Source organism: Apodemus sylvaticus, chromosome 8, assembly GCF_947179515.1.
Source record: "Apodemus sylvaticus chromosome 8, mApoSyl1.1, whole genome shotgun sequence".
NCBI classification, from domain to species: Eukaryota; Metazoa; Chordata; class Mammalia; order Rodentia; family Muridae; genus Apodemus; species Apodemus sylvaticus.
In genome coordinates, this window is record NC_067479.1 from 85,980,039 (window position 1) to 86,004,871 (window position 24,833).

General features: G+C 51.0%; 1 protein-coding gene across 1 annotated transcript; it reads right to left on the reverse strand.

Moving 5' to 3' along the window:
• Positions 1-4,723: 4,723 nt before the first annotated feature.
• Positions 4,724-9,276, reverse strand: Znf503 (zinc finger protein 503). The gene is made up of 2 exons (XM_052189878.1): positions 7,959-9,276; positions 4,724-7,273 (listed from the first exon to the last, which is right to left on the reverse strand). Exons 1-2 carry the CDS (start codon positions 8,286-8,288, stop codon positions 5,648-5,650), a joined length of 1,956 nt encoding a protein of 651 aa, XP_052045838.1. The 5' UTR covers positions 8,289-9,276; the 3' UTR covers positions 4,724-5,647.
• Between the last annotated feature and the right edge of the window lie 15,557 nt (positions 9,277-24,833).

Here is a 24,833-nt window from a genome sequence, read left to right on the forward strand (position 1 = left end):
CTCCTGAGTGCAGAGACTAAAGATGTGGCTACTAGGCCCAGTCTAGTATTGAATTAATCTTAAGGGCTGGTATATTAGTCTTTTCTTGTTACTATGATAAAATACCTGGCAAAAGTAACTTTACAGAAGAAGGACTCATTTTGGGTCCCATTTGGAGGGGACACAGTTCATCACAGTAGGAAGACATGACCACTGGAGAAGTCTCCGTAGTGGCAGAGGGATCTGCTCATGTCTGGGCAAATCAGAAAGCAGAGAAATATCCGAAAGAGAGGTGATCTATTAACTTCAAAGCCTGTCTGCAACGACTTACCCTTCCAGCAAGCCCCCACCTCCTGAGACAATTCCATCACTAGATGCTGGGTAGTAAGTCCAAAGACGTGAGTCTGTGAGGGCCCCTCTCACTTGCACAGTAGCAGGGGCATGGAGGGGATGGGGAGGAAGGCATTCCAGGGGAGGAGCGTATGATTGGCATAACTGAGTAGGAGACTGGGGTCTAGCTAGCAGGCAGAGGGTTTGAACTGTTTGTGGAGCCATGGATAGCACCAAATAGGACCCATCAGAAGATGAAACCATGATTGCGGGCACCCTGGAGAAGCTACTGGGTCAAGGGAGTCACAGACAGCTCTTTAGTCTTTACTGAGAACGACAGAAAAGGCTCAGCATAGGTCAGGTAGGAACTTGGACATTTCAGATTTTAATTATTGTTGATTTTTTTCCACCCATGTTGAGAATCAGACCAAAGCCTCACATGTGCTAGGCACATGATCTATCAATGAGCTGTTCCCAACCCTTATATTTATTATCTTATTTGAGGCTCCAAATAATTCCTGTAGGATGGAATTAGTGTCTCCATTTTACTGACAAAAACATGGAGGACAAGAGGGAGGGAGTCATAGAACAAGCCAAGGTGGAGTTAAGAGCCTGGCTCATTCAGGCCTGAGCATGTCCCTTCTACTGTCGCATGTTAAAGCCACATGCGACAGTAGAAGGGACACATTGAGAATGTCTCCTACTGCCACACCAGGCCAGGACTCAAAGTCATTTTACAGACACCATCCCCTCCCCCTCCCCTCCCATCCCAGGCATATTCTAGGATCCGTGCTCCCATTTCAGGGGAGGTTGGGTGCCAGGCCTGTGGTCTGGTAGATAGGAACTCGCATGCCCCAGATCACAGAGGCCAGCCTAGGCATCGGCCGGATCTCTGTGTGGAGGTGACTGACATCTGAGGAGACAAAGTTGTAGGATGTCTGCAGTCACGTCGATGCGTGGGGTGGATAGGGTAGAGAGGAAATAAGCGTGCCCGAGAGCTGGCAGTTTCTTAGGTTGGATGAGAGTCCATGGCAGTCCACCACACTGTTGCTTCTGTCTCTGTGTCTGGAAAAATCTTGATGATAAAAATGAAGATAACTCAGAGGACTGCCCCTGCCCACCCCCATACCAGACAAGTCAACTTCTGGTTTCCGGCATTGTCCTATTTTAAAAATCTCCTCCTGTAGGGGCAGCCAAGGTGAGACTCCTGTGTATGCAGCTCGAAAGCCTCAAGGTGGAGCAATGCCCCAGCCTCAGCTCCCTCATTTGGAAAATGGGGTGAACAACTCCATGGCGATGATGTGAGGGTTAAATAAGGCGAGAGCTAACGTCTTGTCTGTAGTCCCTAAGAGATTCAAGGTCACAACTCGCAGCAAGGACTCCGGGGTCACTTGGCTTCTCCACCAGAGGGAAACAGGTTGGATAGAGTCGAATGGAGAAGGATGTGCCCTCTAGCCTTACCATTCACTTCCTGGGCTTTGCCTCAGTTTCTCCATTGAGGTGGAAGACCCATAGAGAGACCTCAAGAGGCTTCTGTGAGCCATCTCCTGGCCTGTGAAACAGGCACCTCAAAGGATTCTGGGTCTCTTACCCTATCTAAGCCTCCTGCTCCAGGAAGGAGATGCTTGCACACCTGAAGAGACAAGGGCAGGAGTTTTACTGGAGCCTTGGGAGTGACAGTTGAAATTTGTGGAAGTTAGGAGGGATCTGCGAGGCCTGTAGTGCGCTCTGTGTGTGTGTGTGTGTGTATGTGTGTTTGTGGTGGGGCAACCGGCTGAACTGGAAGCTACAAGGGATGGAAGAGGAGCAAGGTGGCTTGCAGCAAGAAATGACTGAGGGATGACAGGTTGGGGAATCCCTGAAAGCAGGAGAGGTGGAGGCAGCTGGGGGGCGGGGGTCCTAGGAAGACCATCCAGCCTGAGGCATTTGGGCTGGCCTAGGTTCTGGTATTTTCCCCCCAGCTGTGTTGGGATTCGCAGCGCCGCCTAGTGGACACGCTCGCGGCTGCGCTGGGGCTCTCCCCAGCTGCGGAGAAAGCGGTGGAGAGGACCGTGGCGGAGGAGGGGACTGGCCCGGGAAGGTGCGGGGAGGGGCGCACGTCTCTCCAGGGAGGCTCGCGAACTCCGCCCGGACCAGCAACACATACTGGCATCCTCCAGTCCTATAACTTCCCCGGAGTGACTTGGCTCTATCCCACATGTCGTAGGAATCTTTTCTGCCCTTAACCCCCCAGCCCCGAGGTTCTGGAATTTTGCTGCTTTGCCTAACTTCTCCCAAAAGAGGGTTTGTCTTTCTATTTTTCTTTCTATTTTTCTTTCTATTTTTCTTTCTTTCTTTCTTTCTTTCTTTCTTTCTTTCTTTCTTTCTTTCTTTCTTTCTTTCTTTCTTTCTTTCTTCCTTCCTTCCTTCCTTCCTTCTTTCATTTCTTTCTCTTTATCTCCCCCTCTCTTCTTCCTTCCTTCCTTTCTTTTTTTTTCTTTCTAGGGGTTTTGTTTTAGCTAATAAAATGCCAAGAAGGAGCATGAAGGCCCGACCGTCCCAGTCATCTTTCTTCAGGTCCCAGGCTTAAGTTGCAGGGCTGAGGAATGTGTAGGCCTTCCCTATCAGAGCGTTTTCCTGGTGGGCAGGGTGAAGCAACGAAAGAACCCCTGTCCAAAGATGCAAGGTCGTGGTGGGCGAAGCTTGTGGGTCCCAATGCCAGCGGCCTGCCTGTGTCTGGTACTGGTGAGGGCTTAGACAGCGGCCTGGCTTTCAGATCCCAAGGCCCCGGGCCCTGGGATGTGGGGGGCTCCGATGGCATAATCTACTTCCCAACCTGGTGGTGTGTGGAGTTTGTCGAAGCACCTGGGATGAGCTGCCCTATGTTCTCAAGAAGCTCGGGCCAGCCTGGTGTCTCTCCTCCGAACCAGTGTAGCAGCAAGGCCGCAGTGTTCCTTCTCCTTCTCCGGCGCTAGCTCTGGGTGCCAGAGTTTCAGGCCGCCAGGCTGCACCCTTCAGGGAAGCAGCAGGGAGGCCAGAGAATCTTCCCAAAGTCTGCTCCTGTGGCCTTAGGGAGGTGGCCGGTCCACTCTGCGTGCCACCCGGGAAAAGGTCCCCCAGCATTAGGTTGGTGCTAAGGAGGAGGGTGGGAAAATATCTAAAATGCCACTAAGTCCTGTGCAAATAGCACCAGGGCCCGAGTGGCTGTTCCTCCCAAGGTCCAAAGCGGAGAGTAGACTTTGTGCGTGGCCCAAAGGCGGACGGAGAGAGCTGGGGCAGAGGGAAGTCAGAGGCTGGGGGAATCCTGAAAGGCCCAACTTCAGGAGGATGCGTCATGGGGTGTGCGCTCTATCCCCTTAACTCTCTGGTCCCAGGATCCCACTGAAGGGCGTCCTGTGCCTAGCGCTCTCAACAGCTGAACAACTACAACTCCAGCAAGGGCCTCTCGGTCTCCTTGAGGACATCTCCCTATGCTGTTCTGCCCAAGCTTCTGCTGCCGTGTGATGAGGCTCAAGTTGTGGAGAAGGGAGCACGCCGCGGGAATCCACACCCGGACCCGGCCGCGCCTGATCATCCCGAGCAGCACAGAATCGCTTCTGTGCGGTGAAGCAGGGCCGCAAGACCCTGGCATTGCTGAGTTTAAAGGGGCATTCCCGGTTCCTGGCCCCGGAGCGTACTCTTGCAACCCCGACTGGGCTACCGCATCCACAGCGGAGCGATCTGTACAGGGAAAAGCAGCCTAGGAGAAGGCCTGCCACCCGCTCCAACTCCAGCAGGAAAAAGACAGGCGGGAGTTGGGTGGGCAAGGGTGTGAAGGGGTTGGGAATATTTGACTATCTCTGGGTCTAAAAAACTCACTTTGTTCCCGAGGAACAAGACGGTCCGGTGCGCTCTCTCCAGGCCAGCAAATGTCCTCCCATCCCTGCTAGTCTGCCCCGGCTGCCTGCCCCAGGCCGGGGATGCTTGAACTGTGAACAGGGGAAAGGCTAGACAGTCGCGCGTCCCGGGGGGCTGTGGCTCAGCCGGGCGAGTCCCAGCCTGCTCCACTCTTTACACAAAACGAAACTCAAACGCCCCCCCCCCCGCAAGAAAAAAAAAAACACCTTAAAAGAGAAATTTAACGAAAACCAAAGCTTCTATTTTCTCTGCTTTCACTTTTCACACAGCAGCTTCTCAGAGATTTAAATAAAAACGAAATGAGCAATTAGCCAAGGATACTATCTTTCCACATTGGAATTCTCGCTTGAAAAACAGTTCCCCCCAAGGCCAACCATGCAGCTGGCCAGCCCTTGTGAAGCTTTAGGCCTATTCAAGAAAATCACAACAAAGCAATAGGAAATTCATAGCCACGATCCTGGGCTGAAGGTATTAGGGAGGCCCCGGGAATCCGCAGCGGCTGAAACCGCTTTAATGAAAGTAAAAAATAAAAAGATAATAAGAAGTAAAACCTTTTAATACATCAAATATACGGAATTTTAATCTTTAAAGCGATACATTGTCTATTATTTTAGCACATGACATAAACCGTATCCCCTTCTCAGCGGGTGGACTTAAAAATTAAAAATAGTTAAGTGTTCCTTTTAAAGAACAAAATAAGGCAAATGAGGTTTTGGAATAGAATTGTTTTTCCTTTTTTTTTGTTTTCTTCCAGAATACATACAAAAAAATACCCATTCTCTTTGGATGGTATACACCTTAAAAATAATTGCAATTTGAAATCAGAGTTGACAAATTGTGACTTATTTTGTTTCGTCGTTTTCATTTCTTTTTTTTTTGTAACAAACATGCATGTAAATTTGAATTTCAATCAGACATTAAATAAGAACGCACAATACAATCATAGCAATTTTAAAGTAACATTAAAGAGAAGACCCCTAATTCTGTAGCGGCTTTGTTTTTATTTATACTCTACAAGGGATCGGAGGGTTTGTTTTCCACATATTTACCCTCGAGTTTTAATTCCCCCCTCCTCCTTTTAACCTACGGAGCTCAAACTAAATAATGCACTTTTGAACCACGGGTCCGCTTGGAGCTAACATAAATAAATACCAATGTTCACCGGCGAAGTCCTCAGATGAACACTTTCTCAATTATTTTTCCTTCTTTTTCTATAAAAAGTCAAATGATTTATTTTTCAACTTTTATAAAGTTTGTTGGAGTGGGGTGGAAAAGTTTCGCATCCAGGCTCGTTCGTTCTCTGTGGTTGCGTGGATAGGCAAGATTTAAACTTTCTTTTCCCTTCCGTAGCCCGGGTCTTCTGCCCCTGCGGGTGTCAGGAACCTCGCTCGGGTCCTGCCCCTCCCTTGCTCCTCCCATCCCCCAGCTCCTTCCTCTTTTTCCAAATTCCTCCGGGCCGCCCTCACTGATACCCCAGTGCAGAGGCAGTGGTCAGTCTCTGTCCGTAGAGGGCATAGGGGGAGTAGTACGGTCCGGTGGCGGCAGGCACCGGCACTGGGGCACCGGGCGTGGGGAGCGGGCTCTTGGAATACGGGTGGTAGCGGCTACTGAGTCCCAGTGCGTGGTGGGGGCTGCGCAGCGCCAGGGTCCCTGGGCTGCCCGGTGCGCCCGATGTGGGAATGTGCATGTGACAAGCCATGGCTGCTGCGGCGGCGCTGGCGAGAGACGAAGAACTGGGGTAGCCCGACAGCAGTTTGTCTGTCCCTGGGAAGGCCGTATGGGTCCGCAAGTGGCTCAGCAGCTCTTCGGACGTGGCGAAGCGCTTGTCGCAAGGCCCATTAGCTGACACCCAGTTGCAGATGTGGGGGAGCGGGTCGTTAGGGAGCATGAAACCGTAGGGGTAGAGGGGGTGGCCGGCTAGGGAGGGTGGTGTGGCGCCCGCAGCGGCGGCAGCCGTCAGCGAGGAATGCACACCGTGCAGTGGGTGCGTGGGGTACACCAGCGGGTATCCCGACTTGAGTGCTGCTGCCGCAGCAGCCGGATCGTGCGCGCACGAGGCGCTGGCGGCTGCAGCCCCGGCCAAGTGGCTGGCGCAGTGGTAGCTGAGGCAGTATGGGTCCCGGCACAAACTAGCTGTCATCACTGACGGCGGCGACGCCCCGGCCAGAGGACTCGAACCCGCTGGCTTACTGCAGCCAAGAGAGCCGGCTGCGGCCGCTGCCAGCTGAGCCCCTACCAGGCTGCCAGGCTTGGTAGGGTCGAGCGCCACACCGTGTGGCAGGAACTGGGGAGGGTAGCCAGCGTAGGCCCCAGCCAGGCTGCCTGGGTAGGTCATGCCCGCGGGGGGTAGAGGGAACACTGTCTGGCCGGGTTTGTAGGGTGATACCGGAGCCACCAGACCGGAGCCCAACACCGACGACGAGGTGGGCGCGCTGGGGCCCGAACCCGAGCTGGAAGAGCCTCCACAGTCAGAGCCTAGAGACTTGCCTCCTGGCCCCCCTTCCGAGTGCTGGTTCACGTCCACGTTAATTCCGCCGCCGCAGCTAATCCGGCCGTGCGCCAGCCCGGAGGGTACCCCGTCCGCCGAGGCGCCCCCGGAGCCCTTGCTACTGCCACCGCTGCCAGCTTCCGGATCTTTCTTGTCGTCCTTGCCCTCCGGGCCGCCCCCGGCGGAGGGCAGCATGCCTCCCGGCGAACAGGCCGAGGCGCTGGAGCTCGGACTGCCTGTCCTGGGCGTAAATGGCTGGCAGGTGGCGCTCGGTACCCGGAATCCTGACTTCTCCGCAGCAACACCCCCGCCGCCGCCCCCGCCGCCGCCACCGCCTCCGCCGCCGCCTCCCGGCTCCTTCTTATCTGAGCCGGGTTTGGAGTAAGGCTTGAAACTCGACTTGTCCTCCACGCCGATGTCGCTCAGCTTCAGGGGGCCCGACTTGGTGTCCTTGTCGCCCCCGGCTCCGCTGCCTGCACCACCCGCGCCGCCCCCGTTGGAGGCGACCGAGGAGAGTTTGGAAGAGGGCGAAGGGTCCGGCTTCCCTATCTGCGAACATGTTTGAGCCAGCAGCGCCAGTGGGCTCTTCTTGGCGTCCAGCTGCAGAGTCAGATGGGGAGGGGTTCACACAGAGAAAGAAAGAGAAACCCTTTAGAAACCTGCACTGAGGGTTTCTAGTGCCCTCCGTAACCGCACGCGAAAAGCATTTCAACTTCGAGGCACAATTCTAAGTGGCACCCCATTCCATATCCTTGGGAAAGATGCCAGAACCCCCTGACCGCTCTAAGATCCTTCCTGCATCTCTGAGGCACTACTTAGATTTGGAAACAATCTCTCGCAAATGTTTTGATTTTCATCTCTTTAGATCCAGAACTGTACCCTCATCCCCTGCACACACTCCTTAATTCTAAAGTGTAGGGCTTGAGCGGCTGGCGCCTCCGAGGCTGTGTAAATATACTAGCTTCTGAGAGCCAGAGGAAGGCGACTTTGGAACAGTATACGGGCCCTTGTCCGCCTAGGGGCCGATGGGGGAGGGCTAGGTACATGGGGGCTTTAATACAAAAAAAGACAAGTTTGTGTGGCTTTGCCCCTAAGAATTTGCACCCAATTTCATCTCCTTGCTCTTTTCCAACTAAGGACGAGGAAGTGCTGTCCTTTCCTTCCATCCTGGAGCTGAATCACTCCGACTGCCCCCCCCCCGCGCCCCAGATCCCAGGGGAAAGAAACCCCACTGGAAGGCAGTCCTGGTAGGGGTCCCAGCTTGACCCTGAGAGAAGGTCCTTACCTCGATGGGGCTGACGGGCGTGGAAGGCAGGGGCTGCAGATACTCTGGGTGCAAAATGTGGCCAGTCCGTGCCGTCAGCATCTTCAGCACCTTGATGGGCAGGCGGTTAGCCTGGCGCAGGGGGTCAGAGGGGGGCACAGCGTGCACAAAAGGCTTGGTGCTGCCGGCCGGGGAGGATACTGGGCCGTGGCCGGAGCAATTTCCAGAAAGCGCGCTGGTCCAGGCAGGGTCTGCACTGCCGCCACCACCGCCGCCGCTGCCGCCGCTTCCGCCGCCGCCGCCGCTGTGCTTACTGCTTCTTAGGGCAGAAAGCGAGGGCGCTGTGCTCATGACCCACCCGCGCGCATGGGAGCAGCGGGGGGAGGGCTCCGAGACGCGCGGGGCGGGCTCGGGGCTGCGCGCTCGCCCCGGGAGCGGGAGCAGCTGGAGGAGGAGCTGGCGCGGCGGACACGGGAGCCCCGCGCGCCTTCTCGCCGCCTGGAGCCAGAAGCGAATAATCCTGGGTGGCCCGCGGCGGAGCCGTGGCGGGGCTAGAAGAGCAGGGCAGACTGCGGGAGTGCCCCCGCGGTGCGCGGTGTCTGGCTCGGGTTGCGCCCTGCGCTGCGCTCTCCCGGCCCCGAGCCGGCGCTGCGCTCTGCGATGTGAGTCGCTGCTTGTCCAGCCGGGGCTCTGGCGAGGAAACTCACTTCAAAAGCAGCTGCACCGAGGGGGAGATTAAAGCCTTTGCCGCCTTCCAATCAAATGGGAGCCCGAGGTGATTGGAGGGTCAAGGGGATGTGACGCGTCCCGCGCCGCCGCCGCCGCCGCCAGGACTCTCAGAGCTGGTTTTAATGGGCAGCTCCCTCTTCGCCGCCCCTCGGCTTGTCCCCTCCCTCGATTTCGCTACCCGGACGAGGTGGACATTTATTCTACGTTTGTCATCTACCGCCTTCCTTCTTTTTTCTCCTAGTCGGTCTTCGTTTTCTCAGCAGGAAAACAAACTGAAACCTTTGGAGGGAGGGAGTGCGAGTGAGTTAACAGACTTCGGGAGAAGAGGCGCCGGCGGTGATGTGGATACCTGCTGAACAGTCAGCTCCAGGGATGAGTGGGAGGCTGTTCACAAGAAAATATTGTCAGAAATTAAGAGTTCGCATGGCGCGGCCATCCGGGTAAGGAAAGGTAGAGAGTCGATGCTGCAGGAAGTCTGCCCGCCCGCTTGGATTTCCGGAGGTTCAGCAGCAGAGAAACCAGAAGCTAGAAGGGCAACGGAGGCGGTGGCAGCTCGTCCTCCCGAAGAGCGCTGGGCTCTCCGCCCTTCCCGGTCACGTGACACCCAAGGACGCTCAGATTGGGGCGTGAGCGGGGGTCACATGTTCCCCTGTTTCACACTTCAGCCCCCCCCCCATTCTTGCTTTCGTCTTGCTACCCTCTCCCCCCTGCACCCCCCGTTTCTCTGGGCATCTCCACCCCTCCATCAATTGTCAATGTGCCTCGACCGCAATCAATCAGTTATTTGTCAGCTCTTGTCAATCTGTCCGTGATTTATGTCAGCTTTTGTTGCTGATTACAAGGCGGGTGAGACTTGAAGGGAAAAAGAGAGACCGAGAGTGAGACAGAGGAAGGAAGAGACCGAGATGGAACTGAAGGAGGGGGAAAGAGCAGCAGCCTCCTAGGACCTGTGTGTGTGTGTGTGTGTGTGTGTGTGTGTGCGCGCGCGCGCGCGCGTAGAGGGTGTGTAAGAAAAAGAAAGAGGGGAAAGAGGCGTCCACCGGCAGGAAAATGAAATAGTAAGAGTAAAGTGCGCAGGTGCATCCAGGACGCCTAGTCTGGCACACCGGCCTGGGATGTGCTCACTCCCTCTCGGGGTTGTCGAGACAGACAGACACACCTTCCTTTGGGTGCTTCGGTCAATCCGGGTCGCCCAGTTCTGCTTGGTACCTAAGAACGGCGCTGGAGACGACGTCTACCGCGGAGGTTTCCCGCCTCTCTGGCAGAATCCCTCCCGGGCATGTAACTTGAGGACGTCCAGCTGCCGACTTCGGCAGTGTTCCGACCCCAAACTCAGGAACTTCATTCCAAAGAGCCACACTACCAACTATAGCCCGAGTTCTGGAGGTTACTTGTGGGATAAACCTCCTTAATTCTGTGACCCGAGTTCGTAGAGAGAGAAAGAGAGAGCTGAATAGCTCACGAGAAGAGGCCTGGCCATGTGCACAGGCAAACAGGTCTCAGGCTCGCTCTTTTCCTTCCCCGGATCCTTCAGATCCTTCGCCACTTCCCTCCGCTCGCCATCCCAACAGTCCCGGGAGCCGCGACTATATCAGGCTGCCCTACGGAATAACGTGGACCGTCCGGACGGGACTGACCTATGCGGGGAGAGGAGAGGGAAGGAAGGCGAGAGGGAGGGCCTGTGGAAAGCAGTTCTTCCAGGGAAGTGGAGCGGGACTTCGGGCGTTCCCCTCGATTTGCGCCTCACTCGGGCTGTTTGGAGAGAAGAGGGCGGGCGCTGTGCGTGCTGACTTGTACCTGGATCTGGGTGCACAGTGCGTACACACTCCTGTGCCGCTGGGCGACTTCCCGCTCGGGGGTCACCTCCAGAAACTCGTATAAAGTAGAAGGGTGGTGAGAAGAGGACACACCCCCTTGCTCGAAAGGACTTGGGAGACTTTGAATTTCCCCTCCCCCCACTTTTCCGCAGAGCTCTTCTTTTGTTGTCAAGTCCTTTTGATAAATGGTGGGTCTGGGAGCGCTGGGAGCCAGGAGCCGACATGCGCCTTGCGCAGGGGCGGGGGTCCAGCCTGGAGACCGGGTTCCGACCACCGCGCACCCTGAGCTAAACCCGGTACACTCAGGGGTCTGGATGGGGACTTTCCTTAGGGTTGCTAGCCTATTCCTTTCCTACCACCCCAATCCCCCTTGCCCTTCGGTTTCTGTCTCCTACTCCACGCGGATAACGAGAACTTTCTGGGGTGGGGGTGAGTCTTATAATTTTCTCCCACGTATTCTTTCACGGAGTTTTGATTTTATTCCTTGATTCCTTAGTTTGGCAAAATTAATGGGATGGCAACTGGATTAATGGTAATTTGGAAAGAAGAACGACTGGGGCTGGTGTGTGTGTGTGTGTGTGTGTGTGTGTGTTAAGAACACCAGCAGTTTGTGATACCCCTGCGACAATTGAGAAAGGTAAGTCTGTGAGACTTTGGCAAGATCACAGGCACCACTGTGAAGGTGCCTGAATGATCTCTGGAGGCAAGAGTCCAGCTTACCAGAATGGCAACCCCAAACTCTGCTGGACCATGTTTCTGACGTTGCTTGTAGCCTGCGGGTGTTAGGGCCTGCCGGTGTCGCCAATTGTATGTCTATAAAGGAGTCACCCTCTGGTCAGCTCCTGTGGTTCCAGCTTAGGAAGCTAGGCCACCTGCCATATTGGCCTCTCTGATAGTCCCGGACAGGACACTGAAAGCTGGTACTGTGATCACAACTGAGGATAGCAGGAGCAAGCCCAGGCCTGGGGTGTCCTTCGCTTTGGGGTTCAGTTTCTAGGCTCAGTGTGTCTCTTTTCCTCCAATTCCGTAGTTTTCCCATCGCACTGGGAAGTTCAAGGGAGGCCACCCCAGCTCTTCAAGACTGGGAGAATCGTGGAGTGGCTCTTGTCCCACACAGATTACAGGCTCGCTCACGGGTGTGCGCTGCCTTGTTCGGTGAGCTCCGGCCATTGGCCGCGTTAAAACTCAACTCGGAAGGTCGGAGCGCACGGGGGCGCCTGGGGGTCTGAGTTCCCCGGGCTTTGGTGAGGCGCCGGCATCCAAGCCTGCGCACCTCTCAAGGGAGGCCAAATCTCTAAAGGCCGAGCAAGCTATGGAAGTTGGGGGGGGGTGTTATTAATTACTTCAGGCTAGGCCTAATGCTTCCAACCCTCAGAGGTGGCTGACATGGACATCCTGCGGATTTTATTTGCACACAATGGACATGATTTGTTTTCTAAAAAAAAAAAAGGTGTGGGCATGGCAGATATTTGAGGAGGAGGTGGAGGGGAGAAGGCGGAAGGGAAGAGAGCTGAGGAAAAAAGTTTGAAAATGCCTTGAACTATTCACTGTCGAGATGGCTAATCAGTATTGAGGCCGGAGGGCAGGCGGGCCGCCTTTCACCACCGCTTCCCTTTCATCTCTGGCTCGGCGGAGGCGCTCAATTAAAAGCCTATCAGTTTGTAAGTAAATCAACGCCTATCAGAGTTGTCACATCAAACAAAACGATTATTATTGCAGCCCGCCTCCCCTATTAATCTCCCTCGAAGATAATCCGCCTGACAGGTCAGGCCCGGCAAGCTGGAAAGCCTGGCCCAGAGCGCCCTAAGAGTCCTGGACTGGCGCAGGCCCCCAGGGGTCTCTGCACCCAGGTTCTGTTCCGCCTAGCAATCCTCCCTGGAGGGGTGAGGGAAAGAGCGAGCAGAGGCTGCAGGACCCAGTCCCTCTCCAGCAGACTACAGTTAGTCCTGAGATTCCCAGGGGCCATTGAGGTGACGGTCACGCCCAAGCCTAACAGCTTTTCAAAGCAGAAAGGCTTAGGGCGGGACAAGACTTGTGGCCCAGCTTAGTCCTGGGACCTCGACATAGCCTGCACTCTTCTGGGTTCACCTCTTTGACTCTGTTTATTTTAAAATTTCCACTCTTCTTTTTGTTTCCATTATAATTTTTCTTTTATTTTTGACTCTGGGAACCTTTCCCTGTTCATTTCCTCTCTCCTTTCATTTTTCCGTGTTGTTAGGGAATATATCTTATTGCTTTACTCCTGCCCCCTTGCCCCCCTCCATTATAAATCTCTACATGGTAGTCATATTCTCAGGAATAGGACATTCTCAGGGCCCGGGTTATTTCTCTCTCTGTAGCAAGTCTCAGATCTTTTCTGCAAATAAATAAAATGCCCCCTAGTTTTTTCCCAAGCCAGGACTTTTAGAGGCTCTGTACCCCCTTAAGGGTTTTGTGTGTTTGAGGACAGGGAATTAGTTCATCCATTGCAGGATAGCTAACTATGCGGGCTGTTACAAGCCCCCTATTTGGAATTAGTATCTTCCCTGGGAATTTTACAGTTCCAGCCTTGTTGACCTGGTCAATAGCCTCTGTGAGCATCACAAGTATCTTAAGACCCACTCGGTGTTGGTATTGGGATCTCAGCACATAGTGTAGGAAGGAGCGCCTAGGATTCCCCCCTCCCCCGATTTCTTAAGTAAATACACCTAGGTTATTACTTCTATAAGCTCAAGCTAGAGCCTCAAGGACTGGAAGGGGCTTGGTGTCTAGACCCCTGGCTTGTGGCTTTCTTCCTGGTGTCTCTGGCTTCCCATTCTGGTGACGTCTTGGAGTTGAACACCGCCCACCTATCTATGCTATGCTTTTGCCTAAGCTCAGACCCAAATAGCCACGGTCAGAACCAGACTAAGCCAGGACTGAGCTGGCTGAAGTGTCTGAAGGGAAAGGGTTGTTGGAGGGACCCAGGGCCTACTAATTTAAATGCTAGTTCTTCTCTAAGACACTGTCTGGGGTTGCCATCCACAAGAGAACCCCAAAGGTTCTTTTCTGCAGTTGAGCATCCGCTGAGAATCTCCAGCCAGCAGCAGTTCTGCTGGGATTGAAGGCTGTGACTATTCAACAAAACCTATTTCAGACTGCTTGGTGCCTTGGACTTCAGGATTGGGGGGTTCCCACACAAGACTCCCCAAAGTCCCTCAGTGTATGCTCACTTTCCAGTCTCACGAAAATAATTTATTTCTAAACTCAAAAATACTGTATATTCAAATATATATACATAAATAATGAGTGACACGCAGTGACTCAGTTATCTGTCTGCCTCGGTTTCTAATGCATTTATTTATGTCACCTTCACTGTACTGCAGATACTTAAAGAGCTATAGACAGGGCACTATTCGACTCAGGCTGTAGGAAATATTCACTAGGTGGTTATTTAGATGTAAGTTCTATATTGGGACCCGGATAACTCTTATACAAGGGATTTAAAAAAAAAAAATCACAGGTAAGGACAAAACCAAACCAACCCTTGCTTTATAATTTCCCCAATTTAATTATATGTCCACACATTTAGAATTTCAGAATATGTATTTTATCCTATAGGTGTCAATTTCCAGACGTGTTATGTGCCCTTGAAGCCAGAAGCAATAAATGGTATTGGTACTGAGAGTTGAGATGTTTATATAATTTTACCTTCACATGAATAAAGCGTACACATGGCGCTGCAATAAATTCAATCTTGTCATTTTTAGAACCGACAGGATTTCTCTGGCCTTCGTTGGTGCCACATTAAACCGAATAAGTCCAACCAGCAGGCATGCAATTAAAAATGGTTCCCGAGTGGCAAATACCGGTGAGCCTCGGCTCGGTTACGGCCATGGATGACTCCCTATGCCCAGGAGGCTGTGGGTTCAGCCCTACTGTTCTCTTGGCGCCCAAGGTTTCATGGCCTCTCCCTCCGGAGCTGGGCCTAGTAGCCCCCACATCTGCTCAAGCTTTAGAAACCTACAGGGTTTCTGAAGAGTCCGCCCCCAGCGAAAACTGAAAGCAAATTCCACTGCAGAGTCTGAACTTTGCTTCGAGCAAGTTTTCTCTCCGGAGAATCAGAGGCAGCTCTGGGAGGACAAAGTCAGTATGAGCGCAGGAGGGAGGGGACCTGGTGGCCTAGCTTGGCCAGAGACAAAGTGAAGCCACCCCCTTCCTTTTTTTCTGTTACTTCTTCGTGCCCACCTCCCGTCTCCTGCAGATGCCCAGCATGGGCGCCTACAGTTCGCACCAGCCAGTACAGGAGAAGTAGCTTTGTACACAACCTTGCCGAGAATCGTCCGTCTGACTCCACGAGAAAATTTGAGTTCAAGTCACCTTCCAAGTGTGGGAGAATGGTTAGAAGTCAATCTGAGCAGTCCCGGCCTACCTCTCTGCCCTAACTTCCAGCCAGAGTGTAAGTAACCTGGGGCCACCTGCGCAACAAACTTCCAGCTCTGAGTTCTGACCTCGGATGACAGTACACACAGGGCCGCCTCAGCCTCAGCCCCCCAGGAAAGCTTGCTTCAGCAGGATGACTGTGTGGATCACTTCCTTGTGCTTGCCCAGACCCTTCTAGATTCCCCCTAACTCGAGGCGCTTCCCTTTGAGATTCGAGGATTTGGGGTCCCCGTAAAGGTGCAAACTGAGCGAGTGCTTGGACTCTGGCGGGGCGGCTGCCAGTCTCTCCGCCGGGCCTGTCCCCAGGCTGGCCGTAGCGGGTGAGTGATGAGGGCAGAGAAGGGCGCCCATAAATCCCGAGTGTCAGGGCGAAAAACTCTCTTTATTGTCTGCATGATGGATGGGCCCGGGGACGAGACACCAAATACTTCGTATCGCCTTTAAATGGGAACACATTTTTCGCGGCCATAATTCATGTTTTTTAAATAGAAAGTTTGAAATGTTGCCTATATTTCACCGGCCCTGACATATTTATGAATCGCTCCTTGCATGCAAATATCATTATTTAAAGCGACCCGGAGAGCGCGGGGGAGGGGAGCAGGCACGGGCCCCTGGGGCGTGGGAGTGGTAAACCGGAGACCTACAAATGGAGGGGGTTCATCTCCCTAAAAGGCAGATGATGGGGCGCGGAGAAAAACTGTGTCTGGAAGCTGAGCACGCCCTGGGGCTTCGCTCCGGCTGACGTTGCTAGGCCTCCTGGGGAGGTCTGCTCGGCTTGGGACCCAGTGCAAGTTTCCTAATCTGCAGGGGGAACCAAAAGATAATTTGCGACCTTCTTTGAAGCTGAAGCCACATTTTCCAAGAAGTTTTTTTTTTTTTAAAGGAAGAGTTTAACAACCCAAGTAGTAATAATAACAACCCAACGTGTTCTTTGCCAGTACATCGATTTTTATTGATTTTCATTCTGCACACCTGAGAGTGTGCTCACCCGGGTGGGGCAGCTGTCAGTACCCAGTCACCACACAGAGTGGGTGGGGGACAATCCTCGGCTGTCACCGCCCGACCCCCACACCCCCGCCCATATTCAGCTCAGCATCTCCCAGGCACAACGGAGACTGCGCAACACTCGGGGACACAAATGACCCGGCCCCCAAGCTGGAGGGCTTCAGTCCCGCCCCTTCTATCTGCCCAGCTCAAACACCACTCCGGGACTTCGCGTTCTCTCTCCCCATCACCGCAGGATCAATACAGTCTCGTCCTCTTTCCTAGTCAGTCTTGCCGGGGAGGCACCTACACCTGCGCCCTTACGTGCCCACACTTTACCTGTGAGGTTCTCAGCGGCCCCAGCGGCCCCGCGGGTGACCGAGAAAGGATGGGGAGGGCGGGAAAGTGGGAGGGACAGAGAGCAGCCAGTTGCTCCGAGCCAGGATCCTCTCTCTAGACCCGAAGCAGGGGTGCAGATTTAAGTCGCTCTCGGAGCTGAATTGAGCGCTAGAGGGTTGAGACCCAGGGATGGGCGGGCCCAGCAGCACTTCCGCTGGGGTGGGGCTGAGGGCTGACGGGCTCCGCCCCCTGCCGCGTCGACCCGCCTCCTACAATTCAGTCCGCAATGCTGAGTTTAAGCCTGAAGGCAGTGGCAGCTCCATTTTTCTACCTGCCTTTACTTTCTTTTTACTTCTTGAGAACAGAAGGACCTACATATCAAGAGCCTAGGCCCCAGGCAGCGTTTTCTTTTTCTTTTTTAAGATTTATTCAAACTTCGGTCCTTTGGTGGACTTAAAGCCTGGTGCAGAGTCCTTCAGGTTTGCTCTGGTATTCTAGCATATGTATGTAGACCAGGTGGGACGATAACCAGTGTCTCCCGGGTCTCTCCTTTCAGTAGGAACAAAACTTTTTTCCACATTAAATACTTTTATGCAACTGCATGTCATTAAATAAATCCATATCTCATTTAAAGGAAGTGACCATTCATATGTAATCAGTTGTCCAAATTAGAGCAAATAGTTTGTGGACAGGGGAAACAAAACTAAGATGGAAAACAAGGAACAAAAGGCTAACACTTTGTGATAGATTGTTTTGTGTCAGTACTATCAAAGAATTCTGTGTGAATTATGTCCTCAAAGCCACTCTCTGAACATCCTGTTTTATAGATAAATTGAGCACAGAGAGGAAATATCGGCCTTCCCTTCCTCATGTCCCTTTCCCTTCCTTTCTCCTCAGATCCTGGGGCAAGACTTCTGAAGTTTGGGATGTTTGCCCTGTTGATCGTATGCATTTGGAGTTGAGAGGAGCACTGAGCCCAAGGAGGAATTGTACAGCATTGAGAGGTGTCACTGGGGCAGTCTTGGTCAGCTACTAGCCTCCTGCAAAAGCTAACCATTGAGCATCCTGGTTTCTCCTCTGAAGTCTCAACCAGTGAGGACCAGAGAGCTCTCTGGGGACAGGGGTGGTGGTGGAGTAAAGCAGAGGCTGGGGGCAGCCACAGCTGCCTGGCATGCGTGAAACAGAAGCTCTGAGCTCAGTCCCGGGCACTCACCACAAAGTAGGTGTGGTCTGTTCCTGTAACCTCAGCCTCTGGGGTGGGGGGAGCAGCCTTCATGAGACTCTGTATAAACAAGAACAAAACTAAACAGCAACAACAAAACTCCCAAATAACAACAACACTGTCTGGAAGCCGAGGGACTTGTTTCTCTTTTAAGAACATGTGTGGGCTCCAGCTGTTCTTAGCCGGGAAAATACTCAAAAATATATAAAGAAAGGAAAAAATAAAAAGATTACTCCACCTCCTCTCCATTTCCCACTTAGTTTCCTGAGGTAGGTATCCAGTGCTAGCTGGTTTTGGGTATACCTTTTCTTATGATGTGTGTGTGTGTGTGTGTGTGTGTGTGTGTGTGTGTGTGTGTGTGTGTAGGGTCAGGTTCTGGGGTCATATGTAGAGGCCTTGTACATTCTAAGTACCTAACCCTACGAGCTACAGCCCCAGCCCTTACTTAAACAGATACATTTATCTATTGGTTTTGTGTGGATATGTACTCATGCATGCACATACATGTCTAGGAGCCAGAGGAAAGTAATAAATTCTTTCCTTTTACCACATGAGTTCTGGTGATTGAGCACAGGTCTCCAGGCTTAGCAGCAAGGGCTTTACCCACTGAGCCATCTCACTGTCTACCCTTTAGTTTCTTTCAGACATGGTTTCTCCATATAATGCAGACTGGCCTGCTCGCGGACCCGTGAGTTAGGTTCCCCAGTGCTGGCTAACTTGGTTTTAAGCTTCAAAATGATATATAAAAAAATATAAAGACATATAAATATATTTATTATTTTAAAGCTACTTCTTTAATGTTAATATTTATTTTTTTTAATTTTATGTGCATTGTCATTTTGCCTGCATGCATGTCTGTGTAAGGGTGTCAGATTTTGGAGTTACAGACAGTTATGAGCTTCCATGTGGGTGTTGGAATTTGAACCCAGTTCCTCTGGAAGGGCAGTTCTCTTAACTGCTGAGCCATCTCTCCAGCCCCATACATATACACATATATGTATATATGTATCTATATGTATATGTATATATTAACTATATATACATATAGTGCTTATTCAACCATTCTACTATCAATGCACAAATAGATTGCTACCATGTTTCTTTTTTACTGTTATTTATTTATTTATTTATTTACTATTTACACTCCAGACTTTACTCCCCCATCCCTGTCCACCCTCCCACTGTTCCACATCCCATACCTCCTCCCTACCCCAACTACCACGTTTCTTTAATTAATAAAATTTTGTGCCTGTATTATTGCAACCAGTGATTTTATTTTTGTAGGATAGAGTACCAAATTATGATAGTCTACACAAAAGTCAAATTAAACTTCTTTGTTTTCACTACATGTCTTGTGTTTTTTCTTCCTTTCTTCCTTTCTTCCTTTCTCTCTCTCTTTCTTTCTTCCTTCCTTCCTTCCTTTTTTCCTTCCTTCCCTCCTCCTCCTGCTCTTCCTTCTTTTGAGACAGGGTTTTTCTGTGTAGCCTTGGCTGTCTTGGACCTCACTCACTCTGTTAGCCAGGCTGGCCTTGAACTCTGAGATTCCCCATGTCTCTGCCTCCCAAGTACTAGGATTAAAGGCATGCACCATCACTGTCCAGTCCCTGTATTTTTCTACCTCACCCTGAGATGGCCCTTGTCCCCATTCTCAACTAACTTCTAATCCTGTGATGACCAAATCTGATCCTAGCTATGCTGTCACCTTCCTCTTTTCTTCTCCTTAACAGTATAATGAAGTGTCAGGTCCTGGAAGTAGTTTAAGATCAGTGTGGAACAATTACAAGCAACAATTACAGTTGTCTTCTTTCCCAACTGTCTTTGCAGCTAGGGATGGCCACGAGACACTCTTGTGGTAAATGGGGATCAGGTGGCCACACAGGAGAGGAATGTTGGGAAATACTCTTGTGTCATCCTCCAAGTGGATGTTGCAAATGGTCTGGCCCATCTCTCACTTTCCGTTCTTTTTTTTTTTCCCTGTGAACTTGAACCAAACATCTCGAGTGGTAGCCACCATGACCACAAGGAATAGTTTAAGTGAACAGCAGAGTGAGCCTCTGCTCACTCGGAACTGCTGTCACAAGGACATGAAGCCATCTTCAGGGTCCCTCCCCACAAATATTTCTTAGGGGAAGAAAGTCTCTAGGCAGTGAAATAGAGAGTTTTTATATTTTCAGAAAAATAACTTTTTAACTCTCTTAGGATTTCACTGCTTTGAACAGACATCAGGACCATGGCAACTTTTAAAAGGAAACCATTTAATTGGGGATGGCTTATTGTTTCAGAGGTTTAGTCTAGTATCATTATGGCGGGAAGCATGGCAGCGTGCAGGCAGACATGGGGCTGGAGAAGCTGAGAGTTCTTTAGCAGGCAGTGGGAGATGTGAGTCATAATGGGTATTGTTTGAGCATATGAGACCTCAAAGCCCACCTCCACAGTGACAAGTGTCCTCTAACAAGGCCATGCTTACTCCAACAAGATCACACCTCATAGTGCCACTCCCCAAGAGGCAAGCATTCAAAGACATGAGTCTGTGGGAACCAAACCTATTTAAACCACCACATTGACCACTTAGTAATTCACTCCAGTGGTATTATGCCATGGGGGTATCAGCACAGTGATCAAAAAAGGTGTCTGAGACCTATCTTGGAGATTTTCCTTCATGAATGAGGTAAGGGTTTGGATGAGAAATGTCTCCCCATAGTCTCCGGTTGAAAGTGCTGTTTGGGGGGAGGCTTAAGGAGATATGGCCTTGTTGTTGGAGGACACGTTTCACACTGAATGCAGGCTTTGGGAGTTTAAAGATTCAAACTGTTTCCAGTTCGTTCTCTCTGGTCTGTGCTTGTGATTCAAGATGTGAGCGCTCAGCTTGCTGCTTCAGCCACCATGCCTGCTACTCCTCCCCACCAGGAGGGACTCATCCCTCTGGAGCTATAAGCCCCAAATAAACCATTCCTTCTATAAATTGCCCTGGTCATGGTATTTATCACAGCAATAGAAAAATAACTAATACAGATGGATTTTGAAATAGCCTCAGAAGCAGGCAAGCATTCCTGTGAGATGACTTTGCTATTTTAGAATAGTAGTTGAGTGTGGGAAAACCTTTAATCCAGGGCACTACAGTAAAGTAGTTAGTTCATATGGACGTTGCTAGTTCTCTTTTCTTTGGCTTTCAAGTGTCTGAAAGCCTTTCCTGATTGGTAGAAACCGGGGTCGGCTTTTAAGTACTGATGTGGGATGTGGGAGGGGCTACATTTACCTTCTTTCTGCCCCAGCAGCTGAGATTCCCTACCTGTGTCTCTGATTCTGAAATGGGAGAAGAGAGGACGAAGAATCATTTGGAAACCCTTGTCAGAAGCACTGAACCTTTGACAATGACAGTGACAGCACGGGGAGGCAGAGCGGAGAGGACAGATCCTTCTCTCTATTTAATGATGGTGGCTGTTCAGGCAGGGGCCTGTCTTTGTACAGTAGCATGGCCATCCCCAGTCCTAGACACTGCCAGTTCCTATTTACAGTGACAGACCTACTACTACAGGCCACGCCCACCCCAAGAAGACACGCCTACCTGAACAAGGCCACACCCACTCTAACAAGGCCACTGCTGCCCATGGCCCTGGGTGGGTTGCTAGTTTTCTTCCTAATTCCATGAACTTCTTGATATCCTGCTAGTAGTCTTCTTCTCCTCCTTCTCCTCTTTCTTTCCCTCCTCCTCCTCCTCCTCCTCTTCCCCTTGAACTGTTCAAAGTTAGTCTCTGTTACTCACAACTAACAGTGTCAACTGGGTCTACTGGGTGCCTTCTAAACATGCCTGATGGTTATTAGATTTGTGAGCTCCATCAGGGAGCTTGGCCAAATGCCTCTAACTTAGCCTGGCGATAACTTTTGGTCAAAACCATGTTATATTCAGCTCGGGTTCTGCTGAGCTAAGCGAGAGAATCATACTGAATGGCTTTATTGCATTCGAAGCCTCATGGTGTCCCAAGCACTATTTGGGACACTACCCTGCCTACATCTTACCAAAGCCCTCGCTGGAGAGAATTCTTATGCCCACCTTCTTTGCAAATATACATCATCTCTCCTCTTTATTTCTATCTCCCCCGCCCCGATGGCACACAGTATATCTGATTGTGGCTTCTAAGCATCAAAGGACACTGCCAAGATCAACCACCTCAGGAAACAATCAGCTCTGAGTCGTCCCAGCAAAGCTTAAGAGCTTAAATACTTCAGAATGCACAGTGTTGGGGGGATGTCCCCTTCTGTGGACCCTGCCCAGAGCCCAGCATCTCTCTCTTCCTCCACATGAGCCTGTGACAAGCTCTGGGTCCAACTACTTCAGTCTGAAAGATAGCATCATTATGACTTCATTTACTAGGTGTGTGGCCAGGTGAAGGTTTTGACCTCTGAACTTTCCATTTCCTCCTCTGCAAAATGAGAGTAATAACGGTCTCCACGCATACAGTCAATGGGGAAAGGAGGAAGAGAGAGCTCTGCCTGGCATGTGGGAAGCACTCATGGCAGCCATTACTGGGATCATAAGCTCTTTCTGACCTCTGAACCCTTGGAGTCCTTCCTGTCTGTGCTTCTTGTCTGGCTCTTGATTATCTACCAATTAATGACAACTTTTATTAGCTTTTAAAGTTCTCCTAGCTTAATTTTGGGCTGCGTGTGTGTGTGTGTGTGTGTGTGTGTGTGTGTGTGTGTGTGTGTGTGTGTATGTGTGTGTGTGTTCAACTTTCTAATTAGATATGTCCTCAAAACTGACTAGCAGTAGGCTGAGTAGAAAGCAGACACTAATTAAAGAACACTTATTAAAATGAGTCATAAAATGTCCAACAACCGGAATAGTCCTTTCACAACCAGAGTCTCCCTTAATCCCTTAATCATCAACACAACCCTGTGAGGTATATACTGTTATGCCCACTTTGCAGATAAGGAGACTGAGGCTTTTGGGGGTAAAAATCACTTGCCCTTTATAGTCCCCAAGCAACCCCCTTTCAGAAATTCTCCAACTGTTTCCTTCTTGAGCTCTATGCACTTTCTCTTCAGTCCAGTCAGCATCCTGTCAGCTCTGATCTTTGTCCACAGGGAAGGATGATAGTGACAGAACTTTCAGTCTGAAGAGCGGGCGACGAAGGGGTAAGGTCATGCACATATACTCACCATCACTCATACAGCAGACTGACAGAGCATCTGTGGGACCACCCATCCTCTCTGGGTCTGGGCTGTGGGTGACTTTCTTCTTGCTTATCCATGGCTTCTGTCACAAACATGCATTGCCTCTAAGAATAGGGAGCCGGTGATGGGACACATGCTTCCTTTAACTTGTTTAAAAGAAATGAAGATAAGAGACCTTTTAGGTATGTATTGCTGGGGGGGAGGGGAGTGCCCGTCCACCTATTGGAAGCAAACCACCCCCTTTGCTTTCCACCAGGTGGGAAGGGCCCCTTCCCTGGAACCTGTTAGTCACAGGTTTGAAATGCTGGGGTGGGTTGGAGAAGTGACGGGTGTGGGGTGGGAATTTGGGGAGTCTTTTATTCCCTGCATCTCAAAGGCTGTCAGGCTGTTGAGGGGTGGAAATGACTGGTAATTAGTGAGCCTTCCCTGCTGCATACACTAAAGACACTTCGCAGTCTCCGTGACCTCTGCGCCCGGTGAGGCTTTGTTATGTAGATAGTCTTAATTGGGTGAGTCACTTACTGCAAACAGCCTAGGCAAGAACATTGTGGGCTATGCTGTTGCAAGGCTTCAAGCCAGGGCTCCAACAAATGGGTGGAGGTAGGTGTGAGAGCTGTTGGTGCTGGCATCCAAGGGCCTTATGTAAATTTATGTCTCCACAGAAGAAAGGTGTGATCTCCACAGCGTGGAATTGTACAGTATGCCTTGGGTGTTTTTAGTGTGGAAAAATGACGTCCTGTGGCTTCCCCTTCTCTTTCTTTCTCTTCTTCCTAGTTTATTGATCACCTGTACTGGGCAGGTGATCAATAGATTTCAAAAGGATTCCCTATATTCAAGTGCTGACCATGTCATTGGGAAGCCAGGAACAGATATCAAAGGGGAGACACCCACTGAATAGCCAACATCAAAATAAAGAGGCATTAATAGGGGATTTCCGATCCTGAAGGAGTCACTGACAGCTTGGTCCATTGAGGAAAACTTGTTCCTAGGTGTGATAGTTTGGATGTAATTGGCCCCATAGGCCCATGGAGAGTGGGACTTTTAGGAGGTGTGGCCTTGTTGGAGAAAGTGTGTCACCATGGAGGTGGGCTTGGAGGGCTCATATATTTTCAAGCTACACCCAGTGACACAGTCTCCTTCAGTTGCCTGCAGATCAAGACATAGACTCTCTGCTCCTCCAGCACCATGTCTGCTTGTACACTGCCATATTTCCTACCATGATACTAATGGACTAAACCTCTGAAACTGTAGGACAGCCCCAGTGAAATGTTTTCCTTTATAAGAGTTAGTGTGGTCATGTGGTCATCGCTTCATAGCGATGGAAATCTAACTAAGGCAATGTCTGGGGAGGATATTGGGGGAGGGGCTCTCATGAGAGTAAGTCCCAGAAGATGGAGATATTTTCAGGTCATCATCATACCCAGAGTGGTGATCCCAGTGTTCTGATCTTAGCTTACTTGTTAAAGGAGCACAGAGTGGTATGGGAGTAACTCACAGGGTCCCATCTGCTGCTTCCCTCAGAGGAGGACACAATGACTGTGACATAAAACCCATCGTGTTCCAAACAGGGCTCATCACTCCACCCACAGCTGGTACTTTAGGGAGTGACACCATCATGGCTTCTCCAACCTCTGCCCCTGGAAGTCAAATCAATAGGCTGCCATGTTTGCAGATGTCCCCTGTTAAGCTCCTCCACTGCTGTCTCCCTTAAGCCCCCATGGCTCTTCACAGGAGGTCGAGGATGCTCTGAGAGCACGTGAGGACATTTCCCTGACCCCAATCCCCATCCTCTACAAACCGATGGTCCCGAAGCACAAATGTCATCATTCCTGCCCCCACATCATCCACTGAGCTAGGCCCACAGAGCTCTCTCCAGTCTGGTCCCTGCTTACCTCCTTTGCTGTCTATGTTGTCAAGGTCACCTTGACTCCTATACCATTCATTCCTGGGTTAGGTCAAGAGCCCTTGATCTTGAGTGCCCCAGACATAGCTTATCATCCTCCCTTTCTACCTTAACGTTTTCATTATGAAAATGTTAAGTTTATGAGAAAGTTTAAGATAGTGAAATCCCTCTGTTCACCCAGAGTCCCCAGTTGTCACTGCCACCTTTCTCTGTCACCTTTCCCACTGAACCATCTTAATGCTGTATGAATTTTGATATGCATTCACATTGCATATTCCAGGCCAAAGGATAGTTTTTTTTTAAATCCATGGTACAATTTGCACAAG